This window comes from Colletes latitarsis, chromosome 4, assembly GCF_051014445.1.
Source record: "Colletes latitarsis isolate SP2378_abdomen chromosome 4, iyColLati1, whole genome shotgun sequence".
NCBI classification, from domain to species: domain Eukaryota; kingdom Metazoa; phylum Arthropoda; class Insecta; order Hymenoptera; family Colletidae; genus Colletes; species Colletes latitarsis.
Genome location: NC_135137.1, coordinates 25,499,176 through 25,517,957, shown reverse-complemented (window position 1 = coordinate 25,517,957; position 18,782 = coordinate 25,499,176). Strand labels below are relative to the sequence as shown.

Genomic DNA, 18,782 nt, shown 5'->3' with positions numbered 1-18,782 from the left:
CCACTAAATTTGATGCTGAAGCATAAAAATTTTCGGAATCGAAGCCATCATCTATATACTGTGACTCATGAAATTGATCACATAGTAACATAGTTTCTAATTTTCTTCGAATACAGATTTCTTAGAACAGTTGACATTATAACAAAGTCACTGAAGTTGTATGTTTACATCTCCCATTGATACTGAAACGCCCAAATTAATTAGTGTTATCCTTCGGATTTAACAGTAATACCTGAATTGTTTCATAGTGTACTTGATCAATTTTGTAAGTTTAGATTTTAAAATTGTAAAACCTTTTTTGTGACCTTTCATAACTTTTGTGTTTAACTATGTAATTCTAATTCCTTTTTTTTATACAACGAAGCCAATCACTCAAAATGTAATAAAACAAAACGTAAAAGAACATAAGGCAGATGTTTCGTATACAAATAAGTTCCAATGTTCAGTAGGAGTGATTAGTTATACTAAAAAAAAGTATACATATAGTGTTGCAAAAAATAAACTGATCAAAAACTGGAAAGCTCAAACATAGTACAGTGTGGTATAATTTGTTCTGCACGATCAAGCTGATATTATTAGATAAATAACAGGTTGAAAGCATATTGATAATATCGATATTAATAATGAAGAAGTACGTAGAATATTACAGTAAGCTGGATTGAAAGGAAGAACCAAAGCTAAAAAATCGCTCGTAACAAAACGGCACAAAATATTATGTTTAGAATTTACTAAAAAATACGTTAACTTCTTTAAACAAGATTGGAAACATATAATGTGGTCTGATGAAATTAAAATAAATACGCTTGAGTTAGATGGAAGGGAATTGATCTGGTAAAGACAACAAAAAATTAAGCTAACTTGTTTGCTCTACGGCAAAACTTGAGGAAGAAAACATTATGGTATGGAGTTGTATGACCACGTTACGTAAACATTTTCAATATTTACTTGACAGGAAATATGCAAAAATTGAGAATAAATATAAGGGACGTTATCTTTCAGTATGATCACGATTCCAAACACACTGTATGTATTACTAAATCGTGACTCCAAAATAAAGAATTTAATGCCCTAAAGTGACCACCACAATATCCAAACATGAATCCCATCGAAAATTTTTGGTGACAATTAAATAAAGTCACAGTTATTATGATGAGAAAATATACTACAAAAATGGAATGTAATTAGTTTTAAACGATGCACAAAATATTATAACGAACGCTGAAAATATTAAACTTATTTAATATTAAGTCATATCCAACATTACGCTTATTCAAGGTTTTTGTTAGCAACCTAGTGCCCCTAAGGCGACTATTTAATTAATAAATTCACTTAAAATCTGCATGGTCCTCCAAATTAAAAAATGCCTTCTATTTTAGGCCAATTCCACAGTATTACTTATAAGTAATGTTTTGCAATTTGGAAAGATCGAGCCCTGCCTCAATTCATAGAAGAAAATTTAAGCTTAACCGATGCACCTGAATGGATTAAAAAATCTGTTATATGGCTTAAATCGAATATAACTATAAACATGTTAGTAATTGATTATATTAATGGAAATCAAGCTGATCAAAATTGATAAAAGATATAATTCCCACTACCATTAATCGAGATAATAGAATTATCATCATTCATCATGACGTTCGGCTGACAATGATAGATGGAAGCATTTGTAATATTTGATCAAACACAAATTTCTGTCAAACTTGTTATATTTGCGGTGCCACGCTCAAGGATATGAATACAACTTCCATTTGGACTGTCACTTTTGCATCTTTGGATTAGATGTTTTGAAAATTTAATTCATATTTCATACAAACAATCTCTTAAAGGCAATGGAAAGGAGATGAAAATAAAAATATAGTAGCCGAAAATAAAAAGAAAATTCAAAATGAATTTTAAAAAAATATGGGGCTGTTAATAAACATGCTAGAAGTACAATTTGGCAACACAAATGATAAAAATATCGCTCGCCGGTTTTTTCAAAATGCAGTAAATGAGTTCTAAAAAACAAGGAATGTTGAGAGCTCTGGCAAGGTGTTGCACGTCGGAGCTCTTCTTGCACGTCTGGTGATATGCAAGGCGTTGGTTGTGTAGTGGACTGTATCTTTTGGCGTGGACCCTCTCTCGTTCTTACGACGTCGCCTGATGATGTACGACGTCTTGTCTTCTACTTTTGTTCTAACTGTCGCGCCTTATATCCTAATGCAAGAAGCCAGCCGCATCCAATCAGAACCTTTTTCGTTCAGGATTGGTGCGCTGGTACTTCTTGCATTTCGCGTTCGCGAGGGTGGACTGCGCGTCCCAGGTATAGGGAAATACCCTGGCCCAACGGTCAGGACCAGGTCGCGAGGTCGCTGGAGCGGGCCTTTTATGGCAGTAATTTAGTTTACATTGACGCTAAAACCATTTAGCGTCAATGTAAACGCCGAATTATTGTTGTGAGCGGAACGGCATGTTTCGCGACGCAACAAGGAATGTCATTGAACAAGAAAAGGATGCCGGATGCTACAACTAAATAATGTACCTACATATTCACAAATAGTATCTTTATTGAATCGCAGCACGACGTACGACTGCGATTTTAATACCGTGTTGTTAATGAACTCTACACTCTCATTCGTTAGAATGCACACACTGGCATTTGAACTTTTCTTCGCCGTCGCGACGTTTCTTCTGTGTGTGGACTACGTGGATAGCACTTCCCGGGGTTGGGCCCCCTCGTGGGTTACACTCCGTATCTATTGTCGATGATTTTAAAAATTTATTTTGTTACACTAGTGATTCATGATTACTATGAATGGTGTATGGAACTGGTAGTACAGCCCCGGTAGCATCTACGGTTAGCGGCACTGTCACGGTACTATTTATGGCACTCAGGTAAGAGCTCCTCAAATATACGTCCGTTACCTTCGAAAGTCGAGAAACGAATGGTGTTTTCAACGTAGTATGATCGTTGACATCTGTTTGTTCTGGGAAGTCCAGTTTCCAATGCTGTTCAATAGATACGTGTACACATGTGACAGTGCATTATTTCACATATGATTAGATACAGGTGGAATATCTCACGTGCTTTGATTAATGTAATTTTCTAAACATTGGTGTTAATTTAAGAATTCGGGATATAACTTGACAAGTATCGAAGTTTCGTTACAAAAACTAATTTTATGACTTCTCTCGACTTTTGTTATACAAACGTCCTACCCGAAATCCTACATATTATTTTTCGAGGAACTTCATTGGATAAATTCCGTCTTTTCTAGCTTCTGTGGTTTATCAATTTTCGTCGCTGCACAAATTGCAAAAAGAAAAAGAATGTCAACAATACGCGGTGTTCCCAAGCGGTCACCCATCCAAGTACTAACCGCGCCCGACGCTGCTTAACTTCGGTGATCGGACGAGAACCGGTGTTTTCAACGTAGTCTGATCGTTGACGTCCGTTACTACTGGCAACTGCAGATTTCAATGCTGTTCAAAAGATGCGGGTACACGCGCGACAGTGCATTACTTCACATATGTTTAGATACTCGTGGAATATCTCACGCGTTTTGATCAATGTAATTTTCTAAACATTGATGTTAATTTAAAAACAATTTGCGATATTATTCCACAAGTGTACATGATTCGGTAGAAAAATTATTTTGATGGCTTATCGCGACTTTTATTAAATAAATGTCCTACCCGAAATCCTACATATTATTCCGTGAGGAACTTCCCCGGATAGAATGCGTCCCTTTTAGCTTCTGCGGTTTATCAATTTTAGTCGCCAGACAAATTTCGAGAAAAGGAGAAAAAAGATTGTCAACAATACGCGGTGTTCCCAAGCGGTCACCCATCCAAGTACTAACCGCGCCCGACGCTGCTTAACTTCGGTGATCGGACGAGAACCGGTGTTTTCAACGTAGTCTGATCGTTGACGTCCGTTACTACTGGCAACTGCAGATTTCAATGCTGTTCAAAAGATGCGGGTACACGCGCACAGTGCATTACTTCACATATGTTTAGATACTCGTGGAATATCTCACGTGTTTTGATCAATGTAATTTTCTAAACATTCATGTTAATTTTAAAAAATTCGGGATATTACTCCACAAGTATCCAAGATCGGGTAGGAAAATTAATTTCAAAACTTATCTCGACGTTTATTAAACAAATGTCCTATCCGTAATCCCACATAATATTCCGTGAAGAACTTCACCGGATAGAATGCGTCCCTTCTCGCTTCTACAGTTTATAAATTTTCGTCGCCAGACAAATTTCGAAAAAAGGAAAAAAAAGAATGTCAACAATACGCGGTGTTCCCAAGCGGTCACCCATCCAAGTACTAACCGCGCCCAACGCTGCTTAACTTCGGTGATCGGACGAGAACCGGTGTTTTCAACGTAGTCTGATCGTTGACGTCCATTACTACTGGCAACTGCAGATTTCAATGCTGTTCAAAAGATGCGGGTACACGCGCGACAGTGCATTACTTCACATATGTTTAGATACTTGTGGAATATCTCACGTGCTTTGATCAATGTAATTTTCTAAACATTGATGTTAATTTAAAAACAATTTGCGATATTATTCCACAAGTGTACATGATTCGGTAGAAAAATTATTTTGATGGCTTATCGCGACTTTTATTAAATAAATGTCCTACCCGAAATCCTACATATTATTCCGTGAGGAACTTCCCCGGATAGAATGCGTCCCTTTTAGCTTCTGCGGTTTATCAATTTTAGTCGCCAGACAAATTTCGAAAAAAGGAGAAAAAAGATTGTCAACAATACGCGGTGTTCCCAAGCGGTCACCCATCCAAGTACTAACCGCGCCCGACGCTGCTTAACTTCGGTGATCGGACGAGAACCGGTGTTTTCAACGTAGTCTGATCGTTGACGTCCGTTACTACTGGCAAATGCAGTTTTCAATGCTGCTCAATAGATACGTGCACACGTGTGACAGTGCATTCCTCCACATATGTTTAGATACACGTGAAATATCTGACGTGCTTTGATTAATGTAATTTTCTGAACATTGATGTTAATTTAAAAATTCGGAATATAACTCGACAAGTAGCGAAGTTTAACTTGTCTTCTGGTAGAGAAAAGATCTCTAAATAGATACGTGATAAATTGTAGGTCGTGAAGAATCAATATCATTTCGAACGCATCTTGTAACATAAAATGGGAGAAACAGTTCATCCTATATTTCACCACGCTTATAGTAACACATTACATACAGCCCACTTGTTATATTGTTATGAAATAAATGGTTCCAAAAAAACCATACATTCATTTCAATCCCGGCTACGCACATTTGAGTGCGAACACAATCGTCGTAACAATTTTTGTAAAAACCAGTGTTAAAACGATGGAAATAAGGTTTATGGCACATCGTCAATTGCCACTATTGAGGACTTAACAATTTTTCGTTTTGGTAATGACCTGTCGAGTTTTTAATATGCATAACCATCGATGGAATTTAATTTTGTCCTCTTGTACCTCAATAGTAACGACGTGTCATAAAGCTGCAAGGTCTTAGGTCCTCCGGCCGTGAGCGAGGCACCGTTACCTGGGTTTTCAACCAGTCGTCGCTAAAAAAAATTTTAGACTTGTTCATGTAACAACCAATCTCGTGAGCATTTCAAAATAAAACATTTGCAGTCCCGTATTCAGTGTGCATTCACTTTATTTTAATAATCTTACCTAACGTCACGAGTCTATTGTTGACCAGAAATTGGTATTGTTGGCTCCTACAAAGTTTGTGGAGTCGATTTATATAGCAATTAGATAATATAACACCTATTTACAAACACAATACTTTACTTAATAATTTGAATATATAAAGTTATAACATGTTAACAGAAATGTAACAATGATATATAAATGGTTTATTGTTAATAGGAGGACAAAAGGAGATCCACAGTGGTCCACATTGGAAAGTATACCCACAGATAACAGTAACAGGAATAACTTTATTATAACAAAGCGGAATACATTACGTTTCTTGGCGTATCGCTACAAGAGGTCGAGACGATCTGGGGATCGCACGCCGCGGAGCTTCGTTTAAATAGCGGTTCGCTTAACAATCGCCGATGACCGAAAAAGCTAGAACGCGATCGGTCCACGTGTGCAGACCATGCCGTGTGCAAACCACGCCGTGTGCAAGGCGAACCGTTAACGGCTTCCGTCTCGTAACACAATATAACGCGGCGGCTTACTATGACAACACTTCCCCACGAGACGGAAACGTTTGGCAGTCTCCCTTTATGTCGGGAAGTCTAATCCAAGCCTTTTGGACATCTCTTTATGTTTCGGACCCGGTAGTCCTTTCGTAAATCGGCAATCATTTCGCCAGTTGGTATGTATTTTATTTTTATCTCTTTCTCTTTCAAAACGTTACGGACGAAATGATGCCTTACATCGATGTGTTTCGTACGATTGTGAAATACAGGATTTTCCGCGAGCCTAATCGCACCTTGATTGTCGCAATATAAATTGATTTTCGATTTTGATTCGAAACCTAATTCGGAGAAAAAACGCTGCAAGTATATGGCCTCTTTTGCGGCCTCGCTCATGCTCATATACTCCGCCTCAACGGAGGAGAGAGCATCTGTTTTTTGTTTCTTGGATACCCAAGAAATCGCGGCACCTGCGAGATTAAAACAATATCCCGTGAAGGATTTTCGATCCTCCGTACAATTTCCCCAGTCGGCGTCCGCGTATCCATTTATTGGCGCGCCGCTGGCTTCGTATCTAAGGCCTACGTCGGAGGTACCCTTTAAATAACGCAAAACACGCTTCGCTTCAACCCAATGAGTTTTGTTGAAGCAATTGTTAAATTGGCTTAGCGCGCCAACCGCGTGGGCTATGTCGGGTCTAGTAGCAACTGCCAGGTACATAAGTGAACCTAATAGTTCGCGAAACGGCAAATCTTTATGATATTCGCCCGAATTTTCAGTTTCTTTTCGCAGCTTTCTATTTAAGTCTAACGGAGTCGATACTGGTTTACAATTTGACATACCAAAACGTTCCAGTAGGTCTTTTATATAACCTCGCTGGTGCATCTCTATCACTTGTTTGGAACGATTAAATTCTATTCCTAGGCAACATTTTACGTCGCTTAGATCCCTGATCTCGAAAATGTTTCTAATATGAGACTTGAAGTTGTTTATCTTTTCGAGATCACGGGAGACTATTAAGATATCGTCCACGTAAACGAGAACTATCAAAATATCTTCCGTTTGCCCGCGATAATAAACACAAGGATCAGTCTTACTCGGAATTAATTCGAATTCTTTTAATTCTCTATCTAAACGACAATGTCAACTGCAACCGGCTTGTTTTAATCCGTATAAAGCTTTTCGTAATGAACAAACTTTGTTTCCGTTTCTTAGACTACGCCGCATTGCGATAGCTTTTGCTTTTATACCACTATCTTTTCCGGTTTCAGCTAAAATGTCTAAGGCTTTCTCAACGTGACGGGAAACCTCCATAAAAATCTCTTCGTCGAGATTACCATTTAAATATGCTGATGTCACGTCTATTTGATGAATTTTCATATTATATTCGGCTGTAAGAGCAACCATAATTCTAACTGATTCCAAACGCGCAACCGGGACGAAAGTTTCGCAAAAGTCAATCCCGTAACGTTGAGAGAATCCGCGCGCTACTATCCTCGCTTTCCGACGGTCGATTTCACCGTTCGGCTTATATTTATTTCGTAGTACGATACGACTTCCGATTACCTTTGCTTTCTTTGGACGCTCGACGATTTTCCAGGTATTGTTTTTTAATATCGATCCTAACTCGGTGGCAATGGCCTGATGCCATTCGTCCGTATCCGGGCCTGTGATGGCTCGCTCTAAAGAGATCTCGGTCATTAAAGCTTCAACCGCGGTATTTCCTACTTCTACCGTGCTATACTCTTTTCGGGGTCTTCCCCTCATGCCTGTAAGTATTTTTTTCGGTCTGCCTTTACCTCTTCGAGACTGTACATCTTCGCGATTACTTTGGTTCGCGTTTGACTCGCTTGAGCCGTTGCTTGATTCACCCGCGTCGTCCCCGTTGTCGATAGTATCGCGTCGATAAGATAGATCAACGTCAAAAATCGCGTTGTTTTCCCGTTCCTCACAATCTATATTATCCGCTGGGACATCTTCGGAAGAGACGTTTTCGAGATTAGAGTTAATGCCTACTTTCTTTTGATTTGCATTATAACTCTCGAGAAATTTCACGTCGCGCGCAATTTCTACTCGCTTGTCTTCTTTGTTCCATACCCTGTATCCCTTTGAATGTTCAGCGTAGCCAAGAAAAATACCCTTTAACGATCGAGGTGCAAACTTCCCCTTGCTCGGATCGTTGTTTAGGAAATAGACATCGCATCCAAAATCGTGAAAATATCTTACATTAGGTAACTTCCCGTGAAGTCTTTCAAATGGAGATTTTCCGACTAAGACTCTCGACGGGCATCGATTACGAATATAATTTGCCGTCGATACGGCCTCCGCCCAGAATGATCGCAGCAAACCGGATTGCGCGATTAGACATCTCGCTGTTTCTATAATTGTCCGATTCTTTCGCTCGGCTACTCCGTTTTGCTGTGGATCATACGCGACAGATAACCTACGCTTTATACCGTTGTCCTTTAGAAATTTGCCGAAACGCGAATTTACGTACTCATTCCCGTTGTCCGACTGGAGCGTTTTAATTTTCCGACCAGTCTGCTTTTCGATGTAGGTTTTGAAATCCCTAAGCGCGTCGAAAACCTGATCTTTCGATTTCACAAACCGTATTTCGCACCATCTCGAATGATCGTCGATAAAGGTGACAAAATATTTGTTACCCCCGCGCGATTGCGTTCGCATAGGGCCGCATACGTCGCTGTGAATTATCTCTAAAACGTCCGTCGCGCGTTTCGATTTTTCGGGGAAAGGTGTTCGCGTCATTTTGTTTTCGATGCAGACCTCGGAACGCAATGGTCGCTTAAAATATTTAACATTACCGCTCGGTATGATGCGTCTGCGTCTCGCCTCCATTAAATCTTGCTAATTTAAATCTCCGAGCCGCCGGTGCCACATCTCGACTGCATCGATGCGTTGAGATTTCGTCGCACCCTCGTCCATAACCATGGCTCGATCCGGAAGGCCCTTCTGCTCCATCTAATATAGGACGTCCCTGCGAGTGGCGACCAGCTGGCCGTTGCCCGCTGCATCGATGACTGTCGCTCGATTCTTCGTGAACAGCACCTTGTATCCACGATCCGTAATTTTCCCGACCGATAATAGGTTCGTTCGGAGATCAGGTACGTGCAAGGTTTCTTCCATCGTAAGGTTCTTTTCTGAACCCATTTGATCGACAACTACACGCACAGTTCCACTCGCGGTAATGTCAGTCGATGCGTTGCTCACGAGATTCGGTTTCCCGCGTGGCCATTCTCTAAACGGCTTAAATTTTTGCACAAATGAGATGTACTACCGCTATCCAAACACCATAATTCACTGCTCGCGTCAGATATCGATCGCGCCACTTTGCAGTTTTGTCCGAATTCTGAAGTCTATAAAGAAAAATTACTATTTGCACTACCGGCCGAATGTTTCGAGTTTCCATCACTTTTGCGGCACTCGGACGCTATATGACCAAATTTCCGACACCGAAAAGATTTCACTCGCGATCGACCATCACTGGTATTTTCTGGCACTGTGTTAACGTTTTTCTTACCATGATTTGACTTCGCATGTTTCCCGGCAATCATGGCATTCGGCACCATATCGTATGCTTCATTTTTGCGCGCATCGCTTTCTTCGATAATTTTTATTCGCAGAGCATCGGGGGCCAACAACTCGTCGCGTGAATCGATCGCACAACGGAAATTGTCAAAATTGTGCGGCAAACTGTATAGTAGCAAAATCGCTAACAAATCTACGTTTACCTCGACGTCCATTTCGCGAACATCTTCGCCCTCGTTCATACGCTGCAGAGTTTATTTCTTCAGCAGCGTAGCTTTGCGCGCAGGTCCCCGTGACTGATATATTTGCCCAAGTTTCTGCCATACTTCGTTGGATGTATTATAGTTCTTCACTTGCTTCAGTTCGGACAGGTTGATCGAGAGTATTATATCAGACATTGCCTTTTCATCGTTTTCAATCCACTTGCGAAAAGCCGCTTCTGCTGCTGGATCGTCGGCCGTCACTGTAAGTGCTTTCTTTTCACCGCAGACGTAACACCAAGCATCGTTCTTGATTAGCAATGCACGCATCTGAATTTTCCAGGTGTCATAGTTCTCCTTGTTGAGAGCTTCGATCTTCACGAGACTCGCCATTGTTCACTTGGTATTCGTAAGCACTTACACTGAACTCGAACGAGAATGCACGCGGTGACCGACACCTACTTCGTTATCTGGGCCTTCCGAAAGACACGATACTCTGGGCCCATAACCCATTGTTAATAGGAGGACAATAGGAGATCCACAGAGGTCCACATTGGAAAGTATACCCACAGATAACAGTAACAGGAATAACTTTATTATAACAAAGCGGAATACATTACGTTTCTTGGCGTGTCGCTACAAGAGCTCGAGACGATCTGGGAATCGCACGCCGCGGAGCTTCGTTTAAATAGCGATTCGCTTAACAATCGTCGATCGCCAAAAAAGCTAGAACGCGATCGGTGCAGACCATGCCGTGAGCAAACCACGCCGTGTGCAAACCACGGCGTGTGCAAGGCGAACCGTTAACGGCTTCCGTCTCATAATACAATGTAACGCGGCGGCTTACTATGACAACATGGTTCGTAAAAGTTATTGAAATCTTAATCCGTTAAACTTGCATTCTCTTCGTACTGTTTCGTGTACTGTTTTATTCGTATTCTGTTCTATTCTCTTGTATACTCGTACTCGTACTCGTTTGTTCTTGAATACTCTCGTAACTGAGTTCGTTCGGTTCTATTCCTTGATTAAATACGGAGTTTAAATATAGGAAGTGATTCAATTCGCAAATCAGAATTTGCCCATCCCTCGTGGGCCACTCCTCCCGAAGCTACAAATCCCACCCACTGAGGACTTGTACATACGGGAGTAGTTGTCCGCGGTCCCGAAGGATAGGTAGATGGGCCCAAATTACCCCTTGAAACTAATTAAAATTGCGTTGGTTTAATGGCTTTATCCCTATGGCTATGGCTTTAGTATACAGCAATTCTTATTGTCAAACTAGGTAGTAAATGTAAAGTTGCTAGATGACCAAATTATGTGAAGTCAAATAATTTAAGTAATCTTTGAAAATAAATGACGCGTCCTTGGTCCTACAATATACCACGTTTGGAATTTCAAACAGGTATACAACATGAAAACTGTTATTGTTCAATTTTACGAATGTTACCGAAATTGATTTGCATACTATCTTCTCATTGTAGAGTACACACAAAAATATAAATAAATTTAAAAACCACCACATACGTATATAACTTACTTGACTTTCAAAGAATTCAAATATATTAAATTTGTAGAAGAAAATTTATATGTATATACATATAGATTATACAGGGTGTTCGGCCACTCCTGGGAAAAATTTTAATGGGAGATTCTAGAGGCCAAAATAAGATGAAAATCAAGAATACCAATTTCTTGATGGAAGCTTCGTTAAAAAGTTATTAACAATTAAATTCAAAAATTTCAAATCGTTCTGGAAAAATTATTCTCGGTTGCGGGGGTCAATTACAATCCTTTTTATTAAACACACATACCCCCGAAATCCTATCCACTTTCGAGAAAAAAAATCGTATAGATGCTGAAATTTTTTGCCGAAAAAAAATTTTTTCAAATCATTCTAAAAAAATTATTTTCGGTTGCAGGGGTCAGTTACAATTATTTTTGGTCATTACACATACCCCCGAAATTTTACATACTTCGGGAAAAAAATTCTTTACCGAAAATCTAATTTCAGGCCAGAAATCGTTCCCCGAAATTTTATGGGTATCTTTAAAACACCATAACTCCTGAACGGATTGAACGATTTTAATGTTTAAAAAAGCAAACAACGCGTATTTTGGTGTATAATGTGTAGAAAGTCGAACAATAATGAAAAAGTTGTTCCTTGACACCGTAAAGTGAGAAAAACCCCCTAAAACTGGTCCAATTTTCAAACGGCCATAACTTCTATAATAATGAATATATTTCAATGAAACTTTTTTCTGGAGTAGAGCTCATGGGTACCTACAAACAAATATTAGACAACATGCCCGTACAGTGTCAAAAAAATTTATTCAAAATGAAGAACGAATTTTTAAGAAAAATCAACAGTGGGTGGTGGGTGCCTAAATTCTTCGACGGAAAAAAAAAATTTCAAATCGTTTTGGAAAAATTATTTTCGGTTGCGGGAGTCAATTACAATCATTTTTGGTGAATAGAGATACCCCCGAAATCCTATCCACTTTCTAGAAAAAAATTCAAGAATGTGTAAAAGTTTTCGACAAAATTTAAAAATTTCAAATCGTTCTGGAAAAATAATTTTCGGTTGCGGGGGTCAATTACAATCATTTTTGGTGAATAGACATACCCCCGAAATCCTGCGTATTTTCGAAAAAAAAATTCAGTATAGGCGGAACTTTAAACGTTAATAACTTTTTAAGGAAGCCTCCATCAACAAATTGGTATCCTTGATTTTCGTCTTATTTTGGCTTCTAGAATCCCCCATTAAAATTTTTCCCAGGGGTAGCCGAACACCCTGTATGTATGCCAAACACAGGAGTTGTTACATCAGATCAGTACACAGTGGAGTATTTGACGCGGAATGGTGAAAAAAACTATTTGAGAACACGCTTAATCTTTAAATATACATGTATAACTTTGCCAAATCTTATTCAAACTTGATGAAACAAAAAGTAGTCTAACATATAAATTAACTTTGTACTTTTTCAAATCCACCTTTTAAAAAATGAGTGCAAAATTACAATGATTTTCAATACATGTGAAGTATTATGGACCGCAAGCAATATTTTTTATAATTGTATTTATTACCCGAGAGTATGATTAGTTGCCTTTGAAATAGACTAGATTTCATTATAAAAATACAAGTTTTAACCAAAATATAGCTTTCTTAACAAAATTATTAGAATTTAAATTGATTTGTTATACAGGGTGGGGCAATAACTATTAGCACCTCAGATATCTCGGAAACTATAAGTTTCACAGAAATATTTGCTGAAATAAAATTGCACAGTACGAAGAGGGCCATCATAGTTTTTTTGCAGGTGGAGGTACTTCGTACATTTGAAGGTCACCACCATTTTTTTAAATGGATGGGTATGTTTTTGCTTCCGTACCATGGTAGAGGATCTTTAAACGAGTTCAACGACCTATTACATAAGGTCATTGAAAGTCATAGAACGTAGCTAAAGGCGATAATTCTTACGATTTTGATAGTAAATGAAACATACGTATTGTAAACTTATTTTATCAATGAAAATTTTAATGCAACATCTAAACTAATTTTATTAAGGATACATTGGGCGTTTTGCTAGAAGAGTCACCTTTACTTACACGACAAACCATGTGGTATCAACATGATGAATGTCCAGCACATTATTCATTGATTGCGCGAAGGAAACTTAATGAAAAATTTCGAAATCGTTGAATTGAACGCAGCGGTCCAATATCGTGGCCAGCTCGTTCACCAGACTTAACACCTCTAGATTTCTTTCTGTGGGGAACACTGAAAGAGAAAATGTACAAAGAAGTACCAACTATACCTTACGACATGCAACAGCGAATTATTGCAGCCTGTGCGTCAATAAGTTTATAATAATAAGATCATAAGCGTCAGTAAGTATTATCGCCTTTCTCTACTTTCTATGACCTTCAATGACCTTATGTAATAGGTTGTTGAACTCGTTTTAAGATCCTCTACCATGATACGGAAACAAAAACATACCGATCCATTTAAAAAAATGGAGGTGACTTTCAAATGTCTGAAATACCTCCACTTGCAAAAAAAACTATTATCGCCACCGGATAGCCCCCTTCGTACTGTGGAATTTTATTTCAGCAAATATTTCTGCGAAACTTAGTTACCGAGATATCTGAGGTGCTAATAGTTATTGTCCTGCCTTGTATAATATAGATGTTCTGTTTCCCACATACCTATTATCACCATTTTTTAAGTACTTCCAATAATCTGTATAAACTTCAACGAATTAATTCGTAACAAATTAATACGCAATTAATTGTGTAAATATGTAAACTCACCTAAACTATCAAACGACATCTAAGTTCATGTTGGGCGTGGTAGGCGAGCGTTTGGTCAGTGTATCGCGGATACATGTTCGATTACAAGACGTAACCGAATCGCGTTGGGACTATTTGAATTATATAATTGGTTGGTATACTAAAGGAGCGCTTTTCTAGGTTCTCTATGGTTTCGATGTTGGAACAAACTGTTTGCGATGACAATTTTTACTTAGCATTACATGTCGGAGGAGTCCTGATTGTTGTAGGATATTTTAGGTGGTAAAAAGACATCAGAGGATACAATTCTATAATTGGTGCTTGGAAAAGTCGTAGATGGTTTTTTTTGGAGAAGAAAGTGGGATGAAAGTGAAAGGACGATCGTAACTAAGGGGTGGTCTTGAAAATAGAAAGTCGCGGTCGATGCAAGTGATGACGGTGCCTAGGTTATAAAAATATGTTGCTATTTTCTAAATTTGGGAAGGTTTCTGGCAGCCAAATGTCGCTATTGTTCTGTACTGTCTTGTATCGGCAGGTACAGGGCTACAGGGGTTTTCTTTGCGCCGAGGTCGAAATTACTATGGCCTTCAGGCTGGAATACATTGCGACGTAACAGCATAATTGTTGTGGTTATTCAGTACAAAACTCATGTTTACTTGAATGAGTCGAAAAGACATTTAATACAGAACATATAATTAATGTAGATAACAAATTGGTACATCACATGGCTCTTCAATCACATAACACTTTAATGTTTATACTCGGAATGAACGGCACGATGGTGCGCGACGAATGGGCATCATGGCCGCGGAAACTAAAGGAAAAACGCAAGCCTAATGCCTGATCTCTATGATTACTTAATGCCATTACTTGTGGACTGAACAATCCTTCAATAATCTAATTTAATTAATCACAAGAAGTGTCCGAATATCTTTTCTGTAATATTCCTCCTTTTGCTGGTGAATCTGCTTCTTCATTCCGATGTCTTATATGTTCTTTCTTTGATTCCTGTTTTTCAATATTGGTTTAGGGAGAAAAATGTATGATTTTTTCTTCGGGATTAGTTTCATGGTTGCTAGCAAAGGGTCCGACGTGAGTAATAATTGATTCAGTATATTCATATCACATGCTCTTCTACAAAATTTTCCTGTAAATTCTTCCCTGTATTCCCGTAAATGTTTATTTCTTGTTTCAACTACCTCTTCGGAAAAGATTCGAATCAGTGGTAGAGCATGTTTTATAATTAATGCTCCATGAATTAAAATTTTGTTCACAATGGGACTTATTGAGTATTACGGATATAATTGCACATATAATTTTGTTATTTTGGTAGAATATTTTGGGAAGCCCGATGTTTCCAATTACATAACTAGCCCATTGCTCCTGTGTCCTAAGTCTCAAAAGTTTGTTGCTTTTAAATCACGTAAGAGCCCGTTGTCTGTGCGAAATGTAACCTTGAACATATATTTTTTTTAGTAATAATTTAACAATAAGCAAACATATAATGCAAAGAGCAAAAAAAGTCCCTTTTCCTTGAGTCAATATACAGTTAACACCCCTGCTGTTATGTATATAGTTATAACTATTGTAACAATTTCTGGTTATGTTGCCATCACTGTTTACTAATATGATCTTAGGAAATCCCTGTGTCTTGTTTCCATGACAAAACAACAGAAGGAGATACTATTTGTATAATCTCGAAATGGGTAAACAAACAACTGTTGAAGAGCATCAAATAATAATCGAAATGCATATAAATAGACAGTCCTTAAGAGAAATTGCTAAAATTGTGCAAAGAAACCATGTGGCTGTGAAAAAGATCAACGGCGACCGAAAAAACTCAATGAGAGTGATGTGAGGTAGATTTGCAAAGAAGTAAAAGAAAATCCTTTTCCCAGTGCTGTAAAAATAGCATAAGAACTGAGTAATCTAAAGAAAGAAACGGTTAGTGCAAGTACAATCCGTAGAACACTGAATAGAGCAGGGTTATTTGGAAGAGTTTCGAGGAAGAAACGGTTACAATATGCTAAAGACCACCTCAAATATAATACATCTTTCTGGAATGATGTTCTCTTCACTGATGAGAGCAAATTCGAAATTTATCAAGACAGAAAACCGCCGAAAGTATGGAGAAGTAAAAATAGTGCTTTGAAGAAACAGAACTTAGTCCATACAGCCAAACATGGAGGGGGATCTGTGATAGTCTGGGGGTGTGTGGTTGCTTCCGTGGTTGGAAATCTCGTGTTCATTGAAGATCCAACGAAAAAGGAGGATTACGTTGAAATATTGCGGAGAAACTTAGAGCCTTCCGTTGCGAAATTGAATTTATCAAGAACATGGACATTTTAAAGTGACAACGATCCGAAGCATACATCACGCATGGCAAAGGATCGAAGCATACATCACGCATGGCTTTTTTTACAAAACACTAAAACAATTAAAACATCCTCCGCAATCCCCAGATCTTAATTCCATAGAAAATCTATGGGATTATCTGGATTGAAAAATACGAAAAAGAGAGATGACGTTGAAAGAAACTCTCAGGAATATCATTTTAGAAGAATAGAATCAAATTTTAGCAAATTATACATCTCCATTGATCAAATCTGTGAGAAATAGATTGACCGAAGATGTAGAAAACAGCGGGCGTTCAACAAAATATTAATTTCACAAAAAAAAAGGAAAAATTGTTATTGATAACTATAGATGTTAACTTTATATCGACTCAAGGAAAAAGGAAATTTTTTGTTCTTTGCATTATATGTTTGCTTATTGTTAAATTATTACTAAAAAAAATATATGTTTTTTATAAAAGATAAACTGAGCTTTCAATATCATATACCTTTTTTCTATTTTCTTTCATACCTTTTAAATGATTTCAAACAGAAGTTGAAAATTTCAAGTGTTAACTTTATATGTATTGACGCAAACTATAGCTTTATAACACGTCGTTTACTAATGGGACACAAGCGAATATTATTAATTTCTAGCGATGGTCCTCCCAATTAAGGGTTCGACTGGTCATTACGAAAGCGAGAAATAACTAAGTCCTCAATAACAACAATTCACGCCCGTGCAAGAAACCTTGGTTCTGTAAGCCATCGGCCGACCAGCCGCCAAACACACATTGTAGTATGTTAAAGACGACCGTGAGATCGTTTCTCGGCCTTATGGCTATGATCAAAGTGTAGTCCGTTCTTATCAGCTTAATATACTCTCCATTGGAGAGTCAGAATATTAATCTGACTTTCTGAAATTGACGAACCAATTGAAGCCTGATCCACCTCTGTCGCGAGTCAGCCTGGCATTGCAGTACCGCCAGGATTGGCGCATTAGATTAATATACAAGCATCTCATTTATTTATTTATTTATTTATTTATTTATTTACTTTTTCAATTCTTCAATTTTTCAACTTTTCAAAATTTCTCAATTTTTTCATTTCTACTATTGTTGCGTCCCAAGTAAAAAACATGCGATTTTCGTAACGCAACAAGATTCGTCGAGGGGTACAACGCTGGGTCCTGCGCTGGCTCAGGCAAGGCCATAAAACGACGTTGTGCCCATATTTGGGCATAGTCAAGAAGTTTTCGCAGTGGAATTTTCCACAACCCCCACGCGAGCGCATCCCTACGTTTGCCGAACAAGGGCAGTTACTCCAATACCTCCGACCAACACGTTTGAAATCTGAGTCCTTCTGTTACCAGCATAAATATCACACCACAATAAACAGTTTCGAATCACATAATATAAGTGCTTCAATCATAGCCTATTTATCCGTATTTTTACCATGCGACTCCACACCATTAATTTGTTCGTGGAGATAGCGCATCTGCGAGCACGTTTGCGGATTCACTACAGAGTGTCGACGGCCTTACAACCCGTCACCCGAACGACGTTCAACAACTACCCTTAAATCTTTCTTCTCTTGGCATTTTCTCTTTTTGGTTTAAATTACAGGCACGGCCGAAGGATCTGGATGCGTCGCCCGAGGAAACGAGGTCATTGTGCGATTTCCGTTCCTCCCGAAATTTAATTGTCCCCACTGTCACTATGGGACCACAACGTTGCGAAGAGGAGCGGCGGTGTACCAGCGACACGAGGATCTGGGTAAAGATCTTAAATATCACCATCCAGGTATAACGCGGAGGCTTGCATGCAGTGAGTGCGGCTTCACCCACGATAGTGCTTATGCACTGAAGAAGGTGAACAAACACCACGCTGCAAACCATACTAGTGCGGCACCGGATCCTCCTGCTGCTGATGCACCATCGGCCGCCCCGGGCGACGCATCTGCATCCCCGGTCAGCGGACCCGCGGGTGGGACGGGCTCCCTCCGCGAGGGCGCGAGAAGCAAGGCCCCGCACCCCGCCGAAGCGGGTCGACCGACTGTGCAAGGAGGCGAACCGCCATGCAGGAGAAGACGCGTACCAGCGGTGGCGGTATCGACCTCCCGCCACAGGACAAATTCCTCCCTCCACAACAACGACAACGACCTCGGTGGTTCGGGAGTCAATTCCAACACCGGTCGTAACACCACTATCTTTCTTTTTGTTTTTTTTTTTTTTTTGTACGTGGGGAAATC

The 18,782-nt window shown here is 39.1% G+C and overlaps 1 protein-coding gene and 5 non-coding genes across 6 annotated transcripts; 1 reads left to right on the top strand and 5 right to left on the bottom strand.

Annotated features, from left to right (window-relative positions):
• Positions 1–3,313: 3,313 nt before the first annotated feature.
• Positions 3,314–3,432, bottom strand: LOC143341500 (5S ribosomal RNA). The gene has a single exon (XR_013079611.1). It is a non-coding gene; the product is annotated as a 5S ribosomal RNA (ribosomal RNA).
• Positions 3,433–3,796: 364 nt separating this feature from the next.
• LOC143341488 (5S ribosomal RNA) lies at positions 3,797–3,915 on the bottom strand. Its single transcript, XR_013079606.1, has one exon. It is a non-coding gene; the product is annotated as a 5S ribosomal RNA (ribosomal RNA).
• A 362-nt stretch (positions 3,916–4,277) lies between these two features.
• On the bottom strand, positions 4,278–4,396 carry LOC143341530 (5S ribosomal RNA). Its single transcript, XR_013079630.1, has one exon. It is a non-coding gene; the product is annotated as a 5S ribosomal RNA (ribosomal RNA).
• Positions 4,397–4,760: 364 nt separating this feature from the next.
• On the bottom strand, positions 4,761–4,879 carry LOC143341561 (5S ribosomal RNA). The gene has a single exon (XR_013079656.1). It is a non-coding gene; the product is annotated as a 5S ribosomal RNA (ribosomal RNA).
• A 1,383-nt stretch (positions 4,880–6,262) lies between these two features.
• On the bottom strand, positions 6,263–7,048 carry LOC143341211 (uncharacterized). Its single transcript, XM_076763943.1, has one exon. It carries the CDS (start codon positions 7,046–7,048, stop codon positions 6,263–6,265), a length of 786 nt encoding a protein of 261 aa, XP_076620058.1.
• A 10,305-nt stretch (positions 7,049–17,353) lies between these two features.
• Positions 17,354–17,537, top strand: LOC143341490 (U2 spliceosomal RNA). Its single transcript, XR_013079607.1, has one exon. It is a non-coding gene; the product is annotated as a U2 spliceosomal RNA (small nuclear RNA).
• The last annotated feature ends 1,245 nt before the right edge of the window (positions 17,538–18,782 follow it).